This window comes from Hypomesus transpacificus, chromosome 24 (genome assembly GCF_021917145.1).
Source record: "Hypomesus transpacificus isolate Combined female chromosome 24, fHypTra1, whole genome shotgun sequence".
Taxonomy (NCBI): Eukaryota; Metazoa; Chordata; class Actinopteri; order Osmeriformes; family Osmeridae; genus Hypomesus; species Hypomesus transpacificus.
In genome coordinates this window covers 114,474-136,497 of record NC_061083.1, presented here as the reverse complement: position 1 = coordinate 136,497, position 22,024 = coordinate 114,474, and the positions used below count along the sequence as shown (strand labels likewise).

The 22,024-nt window shown below is 42.1% G+C and overlaps 1 protein-coding gene across 1 annotated transcript; it reads left to right on the top strand.

Moving 5' to 3' along the window:
- The first annotated feature begins 115 nt into the window (after positions 1 to 115).
- Positions 116 to 20,859, top strand: znf131 (zinc finger protein 131). The gene is made up of 9 exons (XM_047048380.1): positions 116 to 218; positions 1,429 to 1,569; positions 1,742 to 1,843; positions 13,050 to 13,194; positions 13,433 to 13,559; positions 18,489 to 18,677; positions 18,862 to 19,237; positions 19,519 to 19,649; positions 19,776 to 20,859. Exons 2-9 carry the CDS (start codon positions 1,443 to 1,445, stop codon positions 20,232 to 20,234), a joined length of 1,656 nt encoding a protein of 551 aa, XP_046904336.1. The 5' UTR covers positions 116 to 218; positions 1,429 to 1,442; the 3' UTR covers positions 20,235 to 20,859.
- Positions 20,860 to 22,024: the final 1,165 nt, after the last annotated feature.

The window sequence follows — 22,024 nt, the reverse complement described above, 5'->3', positions numbered from 1 at the left end:
AAATAAAATAAATACTCCCAGACTGGCCCTGCCCCTTCCCCCCGTTGCCAAGCAACGAGACCTGGCGTCCTACGAGTGTGCAAAGGCTCCTGGGATTTTGATGCCAGGCCATTCAGCGACCGCCCTTTTTGGAAGAACGAGAGAACAGCAACACTGCAAGAGTTGGGAGAGAAATATACGCATCAACAACTTGTTTCGGCTGTGAAACACAATTTAAAGTAAGTGTACAGATGCGCAAGGATAAATATTTTGAACCGAGAGCATTTTAAACCAACAGTTTCTCGTTAAAACGTGCATTTTAATGCGCGATTTGATGACGTAATGGCGAGGTACAAACTCGAAATGGCGAGTGCGCTTACAGGCCTACTTTCAATTGTATATGTCGTTTTGCACACCCGGGCAGCCGCACAATGCACTTGGTTAGAGCGATTGCATTCGATGTAAGAGTCAAGGGCCTCTTTTACTCGGCGTGTTGTGGTATGGATAAAATACTTTAAACGAATCAAATGTAGCCTACATACACGGTTATTATCAGCACGTTTACTAATGACACACAGACTAATTTACAAGCATTAAAGTTCATTGTTGGCATCACACAGTTACATATCATGTTTAGTATTTAAGCTACAGCTTTGCAATTCAGGAAGTTTAATATTGTTCGACAAATTTGTAACTAGCTTTCCAGTTAGCTAGCTAGCTAGCTAGCTACTTGGCTCACTCTATTGGCAGATTGCCTACGTTCCTTATTGCATTATGGCCGTGTGCTATGCAGCTGTGGGTTGGTCTTTGAGAACATTTAATTTTCCATTGGCCAACTAGCGACTGCATGTATTATTGGACAATTTTAAAGCCTATCTTGACTCTACAGGATTTTATTGGACGATGTAATGTGACGCTGCCACTTCTTCAAGGGATAATGCCCCCCCCCCCCCCCCCCCCCCCCCCCCCCCCCCCAAAAAAAACTACAACAACAAATGAATTGTTTACTGTTTCCCTTACTAGCACTACAAGTTCGAATACAAATGTTTTTTAGATTTTTAAGTGAACTGTCACTTTAAGTGTGGACAGAAGCTTGCTACATTTTGTGATGAAGTACTTTATAAAGTCAAGTCTTTATAAAGTACTTTATGGTCAAGAGTTGTACTTGAATATTACAGGAGTGCCCAATTCTAATGAGTGCACAAATAGAAAATAAACACATGGACAGTGACAAGGCCATCATTTATTTCTCTTGGATACATTGTAAATGCAATTCCTCTGGCCATTTCTGTTATTTGTCAAATCCTTTTTGGTCCATAGAAACCATTAAAAAGAAATCATTCATGTTAGTTAGCTTTTTACAGGTTGTGAACACTGAACCAGGATGTGAAACCATAAAGCTTTAATATTTTACTGTACTAATCAAACTGTCATGCATGACCTTCACAGGTAAGGAAAGCAAAATGATGACAGAAGAGACAGAGGTGGATTCCGGAAGTGAGTTTCCTGCTCACTATAAAGTGATGCTGGACAAACTGAATGAACAGCGGCAACTAGACCAGTTTACAGACATCACCCTCATAGTGGATGGTAATTTGTTCCCCCGATGTGAAACGATTTGAGAAAACCAAATTAAATTCCTAGTATTGTATACATGGCGAAATAAAGTTGAATTGAGTTGAATTATATTGTTCTTAACATTATGTTAATTCCTGGTTTACTTTGCTTTTGAATGACATTGCCTTCTTTACCATCCATGTAGGTCACCAGTTCAGAGCACATAAAGCAGTGCTGGCAGCTTGCAGCCAGTTCTTCCACAAGTTCTTTCAGGATTTCACACAGGAGCCTCTGGTGGAGATAGAGGGTATGTGTACTTGACTCCTTGCTGTGGGCACTTGCATTATTTATTTTAGGGACCAATTCACTAGCCTGGTCCTAACCAGACCGTCGTACATTTCATCTGTACAGAGGGTCTGGGATCGCTCCATTGACAAACGTTAACTTCCTTGAAGGCGGGTCCTCTGTTGAAGTTTAAAACTATTGGATCTGCCCAGAGCCACTCAGATTTGCCATAACCAATCGCAAGCGTTCGCCTTAGCCAACTCCTTCACCGCTACTGTAACGGAGCTAGCTGCCGTAGCTGGAAAATCTAACTTTTCCCGAACCCCGTGGGGAGGAGGGCCACAACATCATGGCCACCAACAAAACTCAGCAAGAAATGTTCTTGCTCCGGCTTTAACTTATGGATATTCGGCAGCGTTGCCACAACCGCAGAATAGCTTCGCTCGCATCTTTCTCCGCCGCCATTACTGAACTACTCAAACTACTGCACGACATTAACGTCATCGTTCTCAGCCAATCCCTCTGTTCACTGATTGGACCTACAAAAAATGTCTTTCTGAAAACCGACTTCAAAGTCAAACTCCCAGACCTAGTACAGAAGCTAAATCCAAATTGAGCTGAAGTACGTAGGAGGGCAGAGCCAGGCTACCAATTCACAGGTAAAAAATATATAAATTTAGAAACCACTATTTTGAGAGACAGTTAAAAAATATTTTTACTATTATATTAATTAAAGGCAGGGTAGGCAAAGTTGTTCAGAAGCACTTTTTGTCATATTTGTCTAAATAAACTTTACATCTTGATAGCAACCAATAAATATAAAGGTTTGACGGTAATATTAAATCAATACGACATTTGTGGGCGTCGCAGAATAAACACAACCAATCATTAAGCCAGGCCCAGACTAATGATTGGTTGGGTTTCCTTTCTGTCTGCCTACCTGCGCACACTCTGTTCCTCCACTCAATGCACGTTACTGTAGTTTCAATCAGGCTAGGCAGAGGTATTGTAAACAACTGAGCTAGAGGCACAAGAATGGAAGAGAAACAGCAGGCAACACATCCAGTTCCTGAACTCTGAGTTAAAAGACGAACTAAAATCAAACATTATTTGAGAAGGCAACCACCAAAAATGACCGCAGCCAGCTGTTGATGGCTCACCAGCAACAGGTTAAAACTCTATTTTCCTAATCACCGTGTATTCAGCCCATAGGTTTAGCTACGATAGACGGCACTACAAAAATGGGAATGTAACCAGACCATTTTGTTGTTGGGATGTTTAGCATAACTGGATAGATCTGAGCCATATTAGGTAAGTAAAAAATGTTTCCTCACGTTCTTGACGAAGTTCTTGGTCGGACAAAGACGTTGATTGTACCTGCTGTTGCAACTCAATCTTGAAATGGTTATATCAATATAAGCACACAAATCGTAGCTTTCCAACAAAATATGGCATGTGTAGCAGTCAAATCAAATATATTTGTTCGAATTTAGTGCGCAGTAGCTGGGGAGGCATCGTTTCTGGGCCCGGCCATGGGCCTGGACCGCTAAGAAGTGTGCCATATTGTGTTGTGTATTGTTATCAGGATATGAAAGGATCTATGTAAGGATATAGATTTTGGTCATATCGCACAGCCCTACTGTGAACTAATATAAAACTGTACATTATCAGTAATGCATATAAAATTGGGAAAATGTGAACAATTGTGTTGCAGGTTGATTTAAGGTGTGCCTGTGCCCCTCACATTTTCTGTAAAGGGCTACAGTGCTCATTGTAAAAAATTTAAAAAAAAAGTTGGGCTGGAGAAGAAAAACTGAATCAATTTTGGAATAAGGCTGTAACTTAAAATGTGGAAAAAGTGAAGCTCTGTGAATACTTTCAGGATGCTCTGTACATTGTTGACAGGCAAATCCCACACCTCAGGCATTACACGAGCGAGAATGGATTGGTTTATCTCTGACCTGTCTGCCAGCTCCCAGTTGCAGATAATTTTTACCGTTGATTTGCTTGACTTTTGTTGGGCATTCAAACATAGGGCCCCACCCCTTCAATACTGAGATCCAAAAAAATGCACATATGACAATTTATATATTGCATTTGTTATAACACAGCCCAAATTCACATGTTTTCTTTCTGGCTAAATAGATGGCTCAACAGCAGCAGCAGGATAATAGGCGTATACAATTTACTCCCATTGTAGATCAAGTAAAACATACAAAAGTCATTTGAAATGCATGCACTTTCTCTCAACTTTTTGTGATTTTTTTCGCCTTATTTGTATGTGTATCGAAAGGCTGGTTAAGCATTGAGAGGAGAAGTTGGACATTTTTTTTGTCTCTTTCCAGTGATTGGCAAACCTGGGTGATGGCGTTGTATATATTTGTTGTCATTTAGCACACGCCAGATGCGTTATATGCGTTAGCATGTAATATGTATTTCCATTCACATACCCCATAACTGCTGAACAACGCCAACACACAGTGCTTGTTACATCCACTCTCATTTTATTTACATTTATGCATTTAGCTGACGCTTTTATCCAAAGCAACTTCCAAGAGAGTTATACAAAAGTGCATAGGTTACTGATCATAACAACGAGATAGCCCCGAACATTGCAGGTAGCCAAACATGTAGCATACATTGTGAAACCAAATAAGTCCCAAAGGGAAGAACAATAAGAGCATGTAGTAAGACAAGTTACAATTAAACAGCAAGAACCTCAAAAGTGCAAGAGTGTACCTGTGGAAAAAGCAAGCATTAATAATATATTTCACAGCGAATACAATAATTTTAAGATAGTTACAACAAACCAACAAAAGGGGGAAAACTAACATCCAGGCAATCATTACGTTGTACTCCCGGAACAAGTGCGTCTTGAGCCCTTTCTTGAAGGTAGGGAGACCGTCCGTATCCCTGATGGAGGTGGGGAGTTGATTCTACCATTGGGGGGGCAAACAGTAGAAGAGCTTGTATTGCACTGCAGGGCTCTACAGTGCGAGGATTTCATTCGCATTTGCACCTAAATATATGTATGTGCGAACTTGAAAAATAATTTACAAACACAGTGCGTGAGTGACAGGCTGTTGTCAATACACGGAACAACAATGCGATGAAGTGAAGCATACCATTGATTTCACATGGAAAGCAAGTGACGGAGTCGCGACTGCACGATGTGAACATGGCAATATGACGCGCGAGCGACGATTCGCAACCAGTGGGCCAGAGCCATATAAAAAGAAAGTTACGACACTCTCTGATCTCGCCGACACGTGATCACTTGGTTCAAGTAGCTCGCAAAAAAAACACTGCTGGCAACCTGTTTAAATGGTTTTCAATGGGACAGACAGTAGCAGCATCTCGATTTATTGACATTTTCGGTATTTTAACACAATATTAATTGGTTACTGGTGTGCTGTATTATGTATATGTCTGATACTTTATTAACATTCACAGGGCTCTCAAGTTTTGAAGACAGGCAAGAGTGACATTCCTCCCCCCCCCCCCCCCCCCCCCCCCGTCAGTGGGTCAAAAATAATTAATTAATTGCTTTTTACCTGACATCTTTGAAAGGCAGCAATGATTAATGCATCCATGGCCAAGATATAATAATAAAATATGACATTATTTTAAAAGTTAAAAAAATCGACACTACATACATCCCACACAGGGTTCGATCCTGCCGTCTCTGACTAGCAAGCGGCGCCACTACCAACTACGCCAACGAATGCTAGATAGCCATCGATGCGGGTGGCTTTTTTTACCTGACGAGTGAGTTTCACCGATACACACTGGCTACATCTATGAACTAGGCCTACTTGTTCTGAGCAGGTGTTGTCAGTGAACAAGCTGTAAAACTGTTGGTTAAGAGACTCGTGAAAAACAGATGCTAATTATCTGGGAAACATTTTTTAACAGCAGTCAAGTTGTCATTGTTGTCACAACAAGTTGTGAGTTTGTTGTAACATTAAAACAGGAGATCATGACTGTGCTCAAAGTGATGCTCGAGCTCCAGCGGTTTGCTTTGTAGGTGAACAAAACTTTCGGAAGACGTAGCAGAAACCCGAAAAATTACAGGATATGCTTTTTTTTCATTGGTTGTTGCATGAAATCTTACCCAGATACAATGGTGCTATTTTCCGATTGACTATTGTTTAGACCCTTTCTTTTTTTTGATAGGCTGATAAGTGGCAGGCTCGACTAAGAACTCCAGGGGAGACGCGCTTGACTGCCGGTTCCATAGTGAGAGTGGGGCGGCCAGAGGAATTTTGGTTGGGTGCTGCGGCATATACAATATATTATTTAAAAAAAAAATTCAGTGTGAGAAATACAATGTGTGGCGGGAGGGCGTGACTAAAGACCGAAATGAGTGACTGTCACTCAATGCGTGACACTTGCGTGACGCCAGCTCAATTTAAGACAAGAAAGGAGTTTGGTAAATAGAACAGAATATACAAGGCAACCAATTGCATTCAATAAAACATTTCATTATGCAATATGTCCAGTGAGAGGGTTTAGTTTGTTTTTAGTGAATGGACCTGAAATTCCTGCCGAGCGTTGACAGCTAGCTGGACGATAAGCTCTAATCAGATGTGCATTTAGAATCTAACAAGCTATATCTTACAATAAACTTGAACTAAAGCTGGCTATATAGCATTTGGGCGACCAGACATCCTCTTTTACCCGGACATGTCCTCTTTTCGAGACCTAAAAAATGCGTCCGGCAGGGATTCCAAAATTGTCTGGGATTTTGCCTCGTCGGAAATGTGTGTTTTTCTGGGTCTTTCACAAACTATTACGCAACTGACACGCTTAACTTCTGCCTTCTTCGATTAGGCTACAATGGAAGTCCCAACTCTCTTTTCATATGGCTCTGGGTCTACTTAGCTTTGACTACCCAAGGCTTTTAATCCGTGGCGTGCTTACATAGTCTATAATGTCCCAGTATTTTAAGAAAATATTAACTATAACTATATACACGTTTCTTAAACTATTTGTTCTAGTTCTATCAGAGTGAAAATTGTTAGTTGTCTAGCATTAACTATTAAGTCAGTGGCGTTGTTAGACATAAAACTGTACTGGGGCACAGGCCCCTATTCATATCCCTTCTTCCAAGCTCGTTGCACACAATGCACTATTAGGCTACAGAAACTCCCCTCGCTTAACCCACTATATAACAGTTCAGGGACGCAAGTTTGATATCAGCTTTGGCAGGGACATCAATAGTTAATGCAAGCTTTGTGTTTTTGGTTTGTTAAAACTCAAACTTTAGATTTTACTGGGGCACAGCAGAAATATACTGGGCACGTGCCCCTGTAAAAAGGGTCTAACGACGCCCCTGTGTTAAGTTATGTTTAATAAACAAATTAAAGGGGCAATTGACTGGGTTTTTGGGGTATTTCACACTGTTCCTTAAGGTCTCTGAATAGGGTATGTAACATTGGTTGGGTTGAAAATGGCCTGATGGCTCTGAAATGTTCCCGTAAAAAAACACGCTTTTCTACTTTTATGGAATGCTCTTTAATATTTAGATAAGCTGCGCGCTGATTGGTTAGTTTCAACGAGTGAAGCTGGGGAGCAAAAACGCAACACGGCCAACAGCAGCATTCACTGAAACACCGAAGGTGGAGACTTGAAATAAAAACACGCAAATAAATCAATTGTGTCTACACAACTGTTTTCAACAGATTGACTACATATCATTTGAAATGATAATGTTACTTGTTTCCACTTCTGTTGTCGAAGCAAACTGGATTGACTTAGGTGGGTAGAACGTTAGGCTACAGCTTAGTAACCAAATTATATAATGATTCAACTCGGCTTCAGTTAGCTAGATCTAGACATCTTGCTGAAAAATAACCTGACAAAGATCTGGACAATCATGCATCGTGAATTGTACTGTATTTGAAATGTATTTGAATGAAACACAGTCAGGAACATGAAACAACGTTAGCCCCATTGCCAATAAACTAGGCTAAATTATCACACAGTCTACCTATGCTCTTGCGTTAGCAAGCTAAACTAGTTTACATGCCTACAGTCTAGGTGTTTTTGCTACCTAGCTGTTCTTGCATTCCTTGCAAATCAGCATTAATAAAAAGCAGATGAGCTAGAGTCTAGCTGACATTGACTAGACGGTAGGGATGTGCATCTCTATCACTAAGGACGATGCGATACACATCTCGATTGCACTGCCAACGATCCGATACATTAAAGATAAATAAAAGCAACCGATATGAAAAAGCGATACGATACGATTCACCCCTATTGAGATGCAGTGCGATTCGACGCGTTAAGATTCAACAAGATGTGATGCAAAGGGAATATGATGCTATGGAATACAATATGGTAGGCTACATTATGATTTATTTCTTTGACAGACTGCAAGTCATCAATTAACTAAACAAGTGAAAGTTTTGTTTCACATATTAAACAAAGTCTCTGACAATAGATAAAATCAATCAGGCCTGGACCTTGCCTTAAACCAGTCCCTCTTTCCTGTTGTATGTGTTCTCTGAATGTAAAAATTTGTAAACTATTACTGGCAGTCACTGTCACGCTGTAAACACTGTCATAACGCCAAACACTAAATTGAACTCATACGTCCTACTTTAAGGACCTACTGTTTTCAATGACTCAACTATCTCTGGTCTTTGTCATACACAACAGGGATTTGTTTCTCTGAGAATAGCTTCCTATTCTTGCTAGGGGTACCGGCAGGGGTGGACTGGGACTGAAAAACAGCCCAGGACTTTGAAACACAGACCGGCCCGCGCCCCCCCTCCACTGTATTTTTCCATACTTGTCTCTGTTTCTGCATCTGCTATTTGATGTTGCAAAATAACAATAATCAGTTAACTATATTCAATAATGACAATCAATTCAACAAACACATTTCCATATAATAACCCTGTTAACAGACTGACTATTGTGTACAGTTTTAGTGCTGCACCTGTCATAGTCTATCCACTGGACCCTGTCACCACAGCAGCCTCCATCTCTTTCCCTGTGTCACCTGTGCCTGCTTTAATACACAGAACAAAAAATCAAGACAATTGCATTTGAGCCACATAGTACATTTATTATTTAAAGCCAAAAAACATGTTGTTCATACTTAGATGAGTGCCTTTTTCTCTTGGCCATTTCTTTTACTTCATTTAAATTGTATAGCCTATATATTGGCTAACAGTAATAACAAATGTACAATGTTTTTAGAAAAATTCAAACAACATGGTTTGGTATGATATTGGAATTTTCAAAATGTCGAAATTACAGCAGTTTACAATTACTTGCACCTGGCACCTCTGTGTATTGTATGTATTCTATACTTCTACATGCCCGTTGTTTTTCTCCTTTTCTTTTCCTTTCCATTCCTTTGCTAAAGAAACAACGATGTTGCTAAAATAGCTCCAAGGAATTGTCTGTACCCGGAAAAAGAATGGTTTTTGACCAATCGTGATCTGTAAAATGGACGGTGCACCGTTCGAGTTTACACAGGGAAAATGCCCACCCCCACCCTTTGGATTTTGGATCTCTCCAGTTAAACAGTTGAATGGTATTAAGGCCGTCCTCAAAGTGAGCGTAAAGATTTTTTTTCTTGAATAGTGCCGTGGCTGTAGCGGCTGTTTGTTTGACCGGCCGTTCGGGAAATCTCCCGAGTCTCCCGATGGCCAGTCCGACCCTGGGTACCGGTGAGGCTAGCCACTGACTGTAGCCATAGCTGAATCCGAGGGGGAGGCAGACGTCTCCACACAAATAGGATGTAGCCTCTTCAGGTGACTAAATTAGCCGTGCTGCCTCTGTACTTTATAGCGTGTAACTCTTCCTCTGCCATGATAACACTCGCCCGAACACGCCTCCAACTCATGGCCGAGAGACTTCAGGGGAGTGTGGGGGGGGGGTAGACACCAGCATCTGGACCTGCAGCCAAGGTAGGCGCTGGACACAGACCCGCCAGACACCCTGGGGAAACAAGCAGTCGAAGGCGTTGGATGGGGGTGGGGTGGTGGTGATATCTGTAGTAGGTGAAAGTTAATGTGTGAGTAGGTCTGGGTTGGTGCCCTCGACCTAGGCCACAATCAGTCCGATCCTCCCTATGCAGATTGTTTTGACAAGGAGACATCCTTGGTCATGACCCGGGCAGAGACCAAACCACAGATGTCGGTGGGGGGGGGGGGGGGGGGGGGGGGGGGGGGGGGGGAAGAGCAAGATAATCTCGCTTCAGCGCTCTCCGAGGGAGTTGTTTTCCAGCAACGGCCTTGGCCAAGACCTGTGCTGGTTAGGGGGCCAAAAGTAGATAAGATTGTCGTAGTTGTTTAGACGAGTAGCCGCGACTCAATTTTCACGTCCACCCTTCAGGAAGGTCTTCAACTCCTCCATCTTCCTTTGCAAAGCCGCAAATTTATCCTTGTTGTAATCCATACTGCGTTGTAAATTCACAGTCTGAGCTCCAACAGCTCTGCCCACCGAATCAACCAGGTCGGGCAGCCTAACGGGGTTTTTGATGGCCACAGCCGTTTCCTTGATTTTGCGATATATTCCTTGTGTATGAAATTACCACATCAAACGAGACGTGCTAACATGGATGCAGCAATGAAGCCGCCGGGTTTGCTTCAGGGAAATTTTATTTTTAAGACGCTTCCCAATGGAACCCTCGACAAGACTACGGTTGTTTGCACCTTGTGCAATGCGGAATTAGTTTACTGTAGGAGTTTTTCCAGTCTCAAATACCACCTAAACGCAAAGCATCCCTTAGCTAATGGATGCCTGGCGAAGCACTGATGGAGCGCAGGGGAAGAGTCGTCGTCAAACTGCTATGTGTGAGTGCAACCGAGGCAAGCCTGTCAGGACAGCTCTATCAGACAAAATTCATGTTTAACTGAATAAACAGTTAGTAAACAGAAGACATCTTATTGAACATAATTGTTTTTCATCACCAATTATTATAATAGAACAGCTTTCTCAAGCTGTTTGTGATGCATTTTGGAAACAGGAGATGAGCCCCTGGTCTAATGCACCACCTGGCTTGAGAAACCCGTTCTCAAAGACTTACTTTTAGTCATTATTCGGGTAGCACACATATTCTGAATGCCTTCGGCGGAATTCAAATGAGCCATTTCAATCTAGATTAATCTAGATTAATTCCAAGATTACAGTGAGATTAATCTAGATTACAAAAAAATATCTATGCCCACCACTAGAAATAACATTAAAGGGTGTACTTAAAAACTTCAAATAACTAGAGGATAACAAGAGGAAATAGTGAGGGTTTTATTCACTCACACATAGGCTGTACAATATTGAACATACACCACAGTGTTATATTTTTTTATGTGTATATGCCAATTTAACACATGTAGTCACATATTACAGTGTCCATATAACAAGTTCAGATGGAACAAAGCTGAAATTGTGAGGTAGTTTTATTCACTCAAACTATACTGCTTTATAATAAAATCCCCAAAATTTGACTTGTTATTGAATATAAAATACATTTAAGACATGTAGTCTCATACTATAATATCCTGCTCTGTAATATTCAATCTTACTCAACAAAACAGAGTAATGATTGTCAGACGCCCTCACAAAAGCCAATCAATAAACCTCTCAATAGAACATACTTGGCCTTACACATTGGCCACAGATTGGCCTTAATTTTGAAAAATTTACATTTAGTCATTTAGCAGACGCTCTTATCCAGAGCGACTTACAGTAAGTACAGGGACATTCCCCCCGAGGCAAGTAGGGTGAAGTGCCTTGCCCAAGGACACAACGTCATTTGGCACGGCGGGGAATCGATCCGGCAACCTTCTGATTACTAGCCCGACTCCCTCACCGCTCAGCCATCTGACTCATACAGGTTCTATTTTGTTTACCCAAGCCAGCACTCGTGAATGCTTTGGGAAAGCAACAACAAAGATGACCATAGTAAAGTTAGTTTGAAGTTCGATATTCAACAGATATTCGGACGCCCAGTATTGTGTTATTTTAACCGGTGTTTAGCTCCGCTACAACCGGCCGCTTAGCCAATGCTTTTCGATGCCTAAACAACGTGTATGTAATATGTACAACATATTACACATTTCAATAGCTTTTCAACATGAACTAGGAGCGTCAAAATAATGTTTAACTGTTGAAGATGTGTGTGTTCATGCTGGACAGCTTTTATTTAGTTTATTTTCATCTCAGGTTATATATTTTTTTTAATTGTATTCAAAATAAATCTTCAAATCTCAATAGCTTTTTGATCATGTGACCTATAATCCGCAAATTCATTTCAGTGTTCACTGATTGTGTATAGATGTTGCACAGCGTTTTGTTTTGTCATTTTTAGCTCACACACTTTTGCCACGGGGTGCCACCCCTCACAATCTCCTGCCACCCTCTTGCCACCCAATGAATATGTTTGTAGATCCGCCCCTGGTGTTTAGCCAAGTTTCAGAGAAGCATAGAAGACAGCTGTCTCTGTACTCTGTAAGGTATTGTGCAGGAGCAAGAAGCTTGTCAATCTGATTTCTCAGTGATCTTACGTTGGTGAGAATGATTGTGGGGAGCGGCGGCTTTGTGCCTCTCGCTCAAATGCGCCTGCGAATGCCGCCTCTCGCCCCCCGTTTCCCCGTTCCGTTTAAGTAATCCGTGTGGGGGGCCGGTGACACTCCGCCGTTTGCAAGCATTCTGCCGGGAAGTCAGGTGTCGGTGTCCAGGGCTGGCACGGTGCTCGCTGAGCCAAGTGTAGCAGCTCCTTCCTCCCGTAAGTAATGAGCGACTCTCCGCATGTGAAAAGTTTGAAAGTAATCCATAGAACCAGCAACAATAATCCCGATCTGCCGATGTTAGCTGACATCTTAAATAATCGATCTGTACGCCTCGTTAAAACTGAACAACAGTCAAAAAACACACGTAAAAACAGATAAACAACCAAGCACTTCTGCGTGTCGACCGCAGAGCAGCACCACCGCACATTTAGCTCCTCTTTAATAATAATTTTACAAAAAAGTTAATCTGAAAAAAGAAGTGGTTTTAGTTTGAATTTTCAATGGTAGTCTGTGTTCCATTCACAATCTTTTAAACTATATTTAAACAATGACAATATATTCAATAAACCTTTGGCTATAGTTTAAATGCTCTTTATGTAATACAGCTAGAATTACATTTGAGGGAATAGCCAATAATTCTTTAGATCTTTATTTACAAAAGATACACGTGTAATATGTCTCATTTTTGTCTGACAGGAGTGAGTAACTCGGCCTTCAGGCAGTTGATGGAGTTCACCTACACTGCAACCCTGGTTGTCAGTGGGCAGGAGGAGGTTAGCGACGTTTGGAAGGCAGCAGAATACCTCCAGATGCAGGGGGCCATCAAGGCTCTCAACAACAGGTAGGACCACAACCGTACACTGTTTAAGTAGAATATATTCTTTCTGGACAGTTAACATTATGCACAATAAAAACAATCTTTTATTTCCGTAATGTAGCTTGACAGGAGGAATAGAATTTGTTAATTTCCAGTTGTATTTGAACTATTTGTATTTGTTATCGATAGTTTTTCACAGTTTTTCATTTTAGCTTCATTAAGCTTGGTATTGACTCATTTCCAATCCATTCTCTAATTGTAGGGTAAGTGACAGCTCCAACTTTAGTCCTTCCCAGCCATTGATGGGGAAGAGCAATTCAATGAAGAGGAAGATTTCCGAAACGTCAAACGTCATCACCGAGACTCTGCCCTCAGTGGAGACTGAGCAGGTTAGAGATGGGCAAATTGCTGGTGATGGCTTACTTTGACAACTTTTCTTAATTCTTGATAACATCCATTATTTGGGTGGAGTTTTTCAGGATGAATAATCAGCCATTAGCTACATGCAAAATTCTGTACACTAAATGGACAAAAGTCTGACACCTGATCATATGGACACCTACTTTCATTTTGAAATTATGGGCATCTTCTATAGGATAGGCCAGGCTTTTCTATAGACCCAGCCACGAAAGAATTGTCCACATACATTTGGCCTGGCCGTGTGATGTAGACTTATATTTACGGCTCCGACAGCCACCAGAGCTGATTGCGGGCACTCTAGTCAATGCTTGTCTGTCCACCAGATACTCCACCAGATTTCAGAAGCGTCCTAGAAGTGGCTCTCCACTCTGCTTTGCTAAAGATAGGTAGCTTGTCTATTTTTTATGGATGCGTAGTCCAAGCCGCAGAGTTTACAGTGAATTATACCATGGTCTGGGTGAATACTCGATTCTGATTTGCTGCAGGGGTGTCCATTATCGGGTGATAATGGACACCTACTGTGTCATTGCAGCAAAACTGTCTTTTCCGCTGGCTACACAGGAGCCTGTACAAAGTATCTGAAATAAGTAACCATAACAACAGTGACGGAGTCAAAGCCTCCATTTACAATTTTGAAAGACTTTAACAAGCTAACTTGTATTCAAGTTTCAAGTTTATTGTCATTTACTCATAAACAGCATTTATCAGTAATGAAATTCTTTGTGCTCAATGTCCGTTCAATTTAGAGAATAAATAAATTTAATACTGGAGAATGGAGAAAAAGGGTAGGAAAAAGAGAAAAATAAAAATTGTAGGGCAAAAAGATATTTCAAGGTATTCAGTTCAGCATCCTGATGGCATGTGGGTAAAAACTATCCCTGTATCTGCTGCTACGGGACCTTATGCTCTTGTATCGCCTTCCAGAAGGCAGGAGGGAGAAAAGACTGTGGCAGGGATGACTAGGGTCAGAAATGATTCGCTTGGCCTTCCTCCTGCAGCGCTGGCTGTAAAGGTCCTGAATGGATGGCAATGCAGTCCTTGTAATATGCTGTGCAGATTTGACCACTCTTTGTAGTGTCTTCCTGTCCTGGGCAGTGCTGTTGCCAAACCATGTTGTAATTCCACCAGTCAGTATGCTCTCAATGGTGCAGCGGTAAAAATTGGCCAGTACAGTGCAGTCCATGCCAAATTTCCGCAGTCGCCGCAGAAAAAAGAGCCTCTGTTTCGCTGTCCTTGTAACCACACCAATATGGTGTGTCCAGCTCCGATCCTCGCTGAAATTGATACCAAGAAATCTGAAACTTTTGACTCTCTCCACAGCCGTGCCTCCGATGTGAATGGGTGCATGTTCTCCCTGCAGCCGCCTGTAGTCCACTATCAACTCCTTGGTTTTTACTACATTAAGCAGCAGGCTGTTATCCTGACACCAATATGTCATTGTTGCCACCTCTGCTCTGTAGGCAGACTCATCACCATTCTTGATGCAGCCGATAATGGTGGTGTCATCAGCCAACTTAATGATGGTGTTGGAGCTGTTAGTGGTTGCACAATCATAGGTGAACAGGGAGTACAACAGTGGACTTAACACACAACCCTGTGGGGCACCAGGGCTGAGTGTTAGACTGGTTGAGGTGATGTTACCCAGCCGTACTGCCTGTGGCCTGTCTGTCAGGAAGTTCAATATCCAGCTGCACATGGAGGGACTGATGTTCAGGTCCTGTAGTTTCATGATGAGCCTGGATGGTACTATGGTGTTGAAGGCGGAGCTGAAGTCGATGAAGAGCATCCGCACGTACGTGTTGTTCTGATCCAGGTGAGAGAGAGCAGTGTTCAAGGCCAAAGCTACAGCATCCTCTGTAGACCTGTTCGGCCTATATGCAAACTGGAGTGGGTCTAATGCAGGTGACAGGCAGGATGTAATGTGGTCTTTGACTAACCTCTCAAAGCATTTCATCACAACAGAGGTGAGTGCGACAGGGCGGTAATCATTGAGACAGCTCACTGATGGTTTCTTAGGGACTGGGATGATGGTGGCCCTCTTGAAGCTATTGGGGACGACAGACTGGGACAGGGAGAGGTTAAAGATGTCACTGAACACCTCTGCCAGTTCAGGAGCACAGGCTTTGAGAACACGGCCAGGGATGTTGTCAGGTCCTGGAGCTTTATGCACATTCACTCTCCTGAATGACTTGCACACATCAGTCACAGATACCTAGAGAGGGCAGCTGTCTTGCTCCAGCAGTACCTCTGACCTGGTGTGGGACTCAAATCGAGCATAAAAGGTGTTCAACATTTACAACAATGAGTAACTTCAATATGTATTTTAATCTATTTGAAAAATGTTTCTTTTCTGAATGTACTGTGTCAGTGTCACATAACCGCTGATCACCTCGCTAGTCGATCTACTTCAGACAGGCTGCGGCCAACACGACAGTAGCAGCAACTCTACACATTGCCGATTTATTTTCCTCTTAAAAATCTTGATTTTATTTGGGGACAATGACATGGCTCGATAGCTGGCTAGTCTTGTTGTTAAACATACTTTCAAATTATAATTTGATCCATTTGCTAATCAACTCGCTCCACAGGCTGCGGCCATACTGTAGCCTAGTACTAGTAGCTATATGGCCGATATTGTTCGTGAAAATCTTGATATTGATTTTGGGTCTGTGACATGGCTGCTTAGCTGGCAAATCTTATTGTCAATCATACTGTACAATTATATTCACTGTTTGTCAACCATACACAATGTTATTGCCTCTGAATCTTGCTAGCATAATGTTAGCTTTCGGGCTAATAGCCAGGGCCGGATCTGGGGGGGGCTGCGCAGAGTTCTGCAGCCCCACCCCCCCGACCCCCAGATTTCTGCCGCCCACCCCCCAAGCTCCTTCTGACTTCAGCCCAAATAGTTACACGTTGAAGCTATGAAGTCTGTTAGTGCGTTCAGTAATATGCAGTTTTTTCAACCAATCTTTTTAAAAGATTCCGCAGTGATTGTCTGGTTGATAATGGGCAACGTAGGATAGAGCTCCGCATCCACGTTTACCGATAAAAGTGAAATCAACCTCGAATCTCTTGCCACTCACTTGGTCTCGAAGTTAATGTATATCGGTCTTCTGTGGAGGGCTTTTGAAGAATAGTAAAGTGCAGCATTGGTGTTTAATGTTAGACCCTGGAATTTCATACTTCGTGTAATCTGTATTTGTTTTCATAGAAGATACACGGGTTAAAGACAGTCTTTTAGCTTAGTTAGCCATGGATTGTTCTTTGCGTGCGTGTTTGTACCTACAAAGAAAAAGCTTTTATCATGCATCGATTTCTGATCCCCAAACCATCTACTACTGCCCCTGCGACAAGGGATATTAAACTCATACTCCAGAGCAGGCAGAGCTTGCTGGTCCTATTGGAAGCACTTCCTTGTCTATCGGTACCAACGTTACCGCTGCTGTGGGAAGGCGAGCATGGTTTGAATGACAGCAATCCAATGCAGCTTGTTCTGCAAACGTACCCCATGCACATTTTCAGCCAAGGGCCTAGGCATCGCTCTCAAACTTGGTTAGAGTACTTAGCCAAGCTACATGCATGTTTCTGCTTCCCCTGTCGACAATTTGGAGCCAGAATGATAGACATCACCTTCATAGACAAGGTTTTTTACCAATTGGAAAACAGCGGCGGTTAATTTTACATAGAGCTCAAAAAACTATTTTGCGCTCAAATGAATGCCCAGCGCGCGAGCACTATGGAGGATCCTATCCAGCATCACATCAAACTCAGGATATGTCATGGGTGTGGGTTAAGCCCCGAATGTGTATAACGTCCGGCTCCATGCCTGATTAACACTTGGATCGTTAAGCAGACTCAAGAATGATAACAATAGTATATAAAAAATTATACGACCCCCTTCCATAATCATGATGCCCCCCCAGAAATGTTCACTGCCCCCCCAGTCAAAGGCATCCGGCCCTGCTAATAGCTCAGCCAAGGGAAAGCCGGTGTTGGTTCTATGAGCTGAGCGGACTGTAAAATATCAGAGTTGGCTAACGTTAAAAAACTTTTACATTTATTTTGCAAAACGCCTGAAAGGGATAATGCCCGACGAGGTGTCCAATATCACCTGATAATGGACTCCGCGGAAGCATCATCCATTATCAGGTGATATTGGACACCTCGTTCGGGCATTAACCCTTACATATAGATACAAAATAATTCAGGATGAAAGTATTTTTAACGACTACAGCTACAAATCTTTTATCTATGTCGTCCATAACTGTACTTTTAAGTGTGTTCATTTTGTTTACGGCTAGAGCACAACAAAGTAGGACATAACAATAACACAATTAAAGGTAGGGTAGGTACATTTTAATAACCTAGCAATTTTAGCAAGCTAAGCTAGAGTTCGAAAGGATTAAAACTAAAATATCCCACCCTGTCCCTTCAAAGCCACTCTCCCAAAACACATGAACGTGCTGCCTGACTACTGCCGGAAGGTAGGTAGACAGACAAGTAATCCGTCCAATCATTGCATTCAGTCTGAATGCTGTCTAATCATTAGTGCCGGTCCGACCTTAATGATTGGTCGTATTTTTTACAGTCGTGTAACGCCCACAGATATGGGATTGATTTCATTTTACCGTCAATCTTTTATATTTATTGATTGCTATTAAAATGTCTATTTTTTTTTTTTTTTAGTTTAATACTGCAAAACGTTATTCTCACCAACATTACCTACCCTAACCCTAACCCAACCCGGTGTGAGTTGACGCTGCATGGAGGATGGAACAAAACCTCAGTGAGCCGCAGAGGCGCCCGGTGTGATCCCGGCTTTATGTGGTGTTTTCTTAAATGTCTGTTTTCATAATCTGAATTTTTGTGGTGACCCCAGCTTCTATTCCTGGTAGGTAGAGATAGAGGTGATTGGAGAGGGGGCCATCGAGGTGGAGGAGGCTGGGCTAGAAGAGGTGGTGGATGCAGCCAGGAACGCCCAGCAGGCCTCAGATGATTCTGCATTAGCACTGCTTGCTGACATCACCAGCAAGTACCAACAGGGGGAAACATCACTGCATGTAGTGAAGAAGGAGGATCCAGAGGTATCGCACCTGCTGAAATTTTGCCTCTATCATATTTGTTTGAGTATAGACATTTATTGAAAGTATTTATTTAAAATTATAATAGTAGGTTTTAATATAGTTCATAAATACAGGATTGTGGAAATAGCTGTGTTGGTTCATTGACAAACTAACAATGTGGTGTTTTGGTGTATTTTTCTCCCAGGAGCTGGTATACCAGGAGGAGACTGTGGCAGACTCAAAAGTTCTAGAGAATGTGGAAGTGGTGGAAGTCCAGATCTCCCAGCTAGACAACATGTTCCGCTGCAATAAATGCGACCGCAGCTTCAAGCTCTACTACCACCTCAAACAGCACATGCGAGCGCATGTTATCTCACTGGACAAGCCACACGTGTGTAGACACTGCGGGAAGGCCTACACGCGAGAAGGGGCACTCAAACAGCACATCAACACCTTTCACTTTGAGGCAGAGGAGCTATCTCGAGGTCAGAAGCCTCAGAAGAAACTGCACACATGCGAGTACTGCGACAAACAGTTTGATCATTTTGGACATTTTAAGGAGCACTTGCGGAAGCACACCGGTGAGAGTGATTACAAACCAGGGAAGAGTACCGATTGTCCTTCTTTATTAACAAACAATGCATGGATGTTGGCTACCAAACCTTTGGCAAAATCATCCCACTCTTAAAAAGATAACACAAAATCATCTGTTTGTTTATTCCTAAACTGTAAGTTACATTTTTAAGAATAATTTACAGCAAGCATAATTATGTTTGTGAGTTTGTGTGTGTGTGTATTAGTATAGGTGAGTGTAACACAATATATGGTGACGGTTGTGTACTCTGATTGGACCCATGTGCAGGTGAGAAGCCCTATGAGTGTCCTGACTGCCATGAGCGCTTTGCCCGAAACAGCACACTGAAATGTCACATGACAGCTTGTCAAAACGGCTCTGGGGCCAAGAAGGGCCGCAAGAAGCTTTATGAATGTCAGGTATGTGAACATGTGTAACCTTGTTGCAAATGTCAAACGTTTTTAAGAAGTACAGACTTTCGTACTTTCGTGTTGTCTATCCCTCTTTCACATTTTCTGATTTAACCCCCAAAAATGGCCTTTCAGGTATGCAACAGTGTTTTCAACTGCTGGGACTTGTTCAAGGACCATCTGGTGACCCATACAGGAGACAAGCCTAACCACTGCACCATGTGTGACTTATGGTTCACCCAGCCCCAAGACCTACAAGTCCACTTCACTGAAGCGCACGGCGTCCAGGAACTCATTGCTGACCCAAACATTGGCATCACCATTGGGACGCATGGAGAGGCCATCTTGCTCGAGGATAGCATGCATGTGGAGCATGTTACTGTGGAGCCCGTGGATGTTGTGGCAATGGAGCATGCGGCCCTGGGGATGGAGGATGAGGTGATGACAGAGATGTGTGAGGAGGATGTTGTGAGGCTGAAAGAGGCAGGGGTGGAAATCCAGGTGGTGCATGTGTCATCAGGAGAGGAGGGGAACTCTGACGTGAGGGTAAAAAGGAGTGTTATAGTGGTGGAGAAAGCAGCAGAATCTGTTTGAGACTGGAAGTATTTACTGTTATTTATTTTGAGCCTGTTTTGTTGGTTTCATTTGTTTCTTCTTACCTCTGTGTCAGCTTCTGATTCACTTTCAAACTTTTTCATAAATTATCAAACAAAGTTTCTGATAAACCTTTTTTCCTTTACTTGCCTCTTTTCTCATTTCTACTCTATGAACTATGTATTCTTTATTGAAATATTAAATATATATTCAATAATATTCAATTCAATATACTTCCACAACTGATACAGAACATGTACCTTGTTGCAAATGACAAAGGTTTTTAAGTTCTGATCATTTTGTTGAATAAAGTTGGGTGAACGGGGGCATGTTAAGTAAAATGATCTGCCAGACTTCAACATATATCAGGAGCTCAAGTTAGAATATTTTAGTTTATTTGTATAGCAAGAGAAGATATTTTATTGTAAAATAATATCGGAAAATTTCCCATCACATCTCTGAAACGTATTTACTTTTACTGTTGACTTGCAGTTTCCAAAATGTGTTTTCCAACTGAAGCCCCCACAAAATAGGGTGTTCACAAAGCTGGAAGTTTCAATGGTCTGTTTTTTATACAATTGTCTTTTTATTTGTACGTCAAAATAAAGAGAAGGATTTTGTCAAATACTGACTTGTCATTTACATGTCAGTGGAGTTACCACATCATGTTAGAGACCAGTGTGATTATATATATATATATATATATATATATTACAGTGGGGCAAAAAAGTATTTAGTCAGCCACCAATTGTGCAAGTTCTCCCACTTAAAAAGATGAGAGAGGCCTGTAATTTTCATCATAGGTTAACCTCAACTATGAGAGACAAAATGAGAAAAAAAAATCCAGAAAATCACATTGTATGATTTTTTATGAATTAATTGGTAAATTCCTCTGTAAAATAAGTATTTGGTCACCTACAAACAAGCAAGAATTCTGGCTCTCACAGACCTGTAATTTCTTCTGTAAAAGGCTCCTCTGTCCTCCACTCGTTACCTGTATTAATGGCTCCTGTTTGAACTCGTTATCAGTATAAAAGACACCTATCCACAACCTCAAACAGTCACACTCCAAACTCTACTATGGCCAAGACCAAAGGACACCAGGAACACAATTGTAGACCTGCACCAGGCTGGGAAGACTGAATCTGCAATAGGTAAGCAGCTTGGTGTGAAGAAAACAACTGTGGGAGCAATTATTCAAAAATGGAAGACATACAAGACCACTGATAGTCTCCCTCGATCTGGTGCTCCACGCAAGATCTCACCCCGTGGGGTCAAAATGATCACAAGAACGGTGAACACAAATCCCAGAAGCCTACAGGGGGACCTAGTGAATGACCTGCAGAGAGCTGGGACCAACGTAACAAAGGCTACCATCAGTAACACACTACGCCGCCAGGGACTCAAATCCTGCAGTGCTAGACGTGTCCCCCTGCTTAAGCCAGTACATGTCCAGGCCCGTCTGAAGTTTGCTAGAGAGCTTTTAGATGAACCAGAAGAGGATTGGGAGAATGTTATATGGTCAGGTGAAACCAAAATATTACTTTTTGATAAAAACTCAACTCGTCGTGTTTGGAGGAGAAAGAATGCTGAATTGCAGCCAAAGAACACCATACCTACTGTGAAGCATGGGGGTGAAAACATCATGCTTTGGGGCAGTTTTTCTGCAAGGGGACCAGGACGACTGATCCGTGTAAAGGAAAATGAATGGGGCCATGTATCGTGAGATTTTGAGTGAAAACCTCCTTCCATCAGCAAGGGCATTGAAGATGAAACGTGGCTGGGTCTTT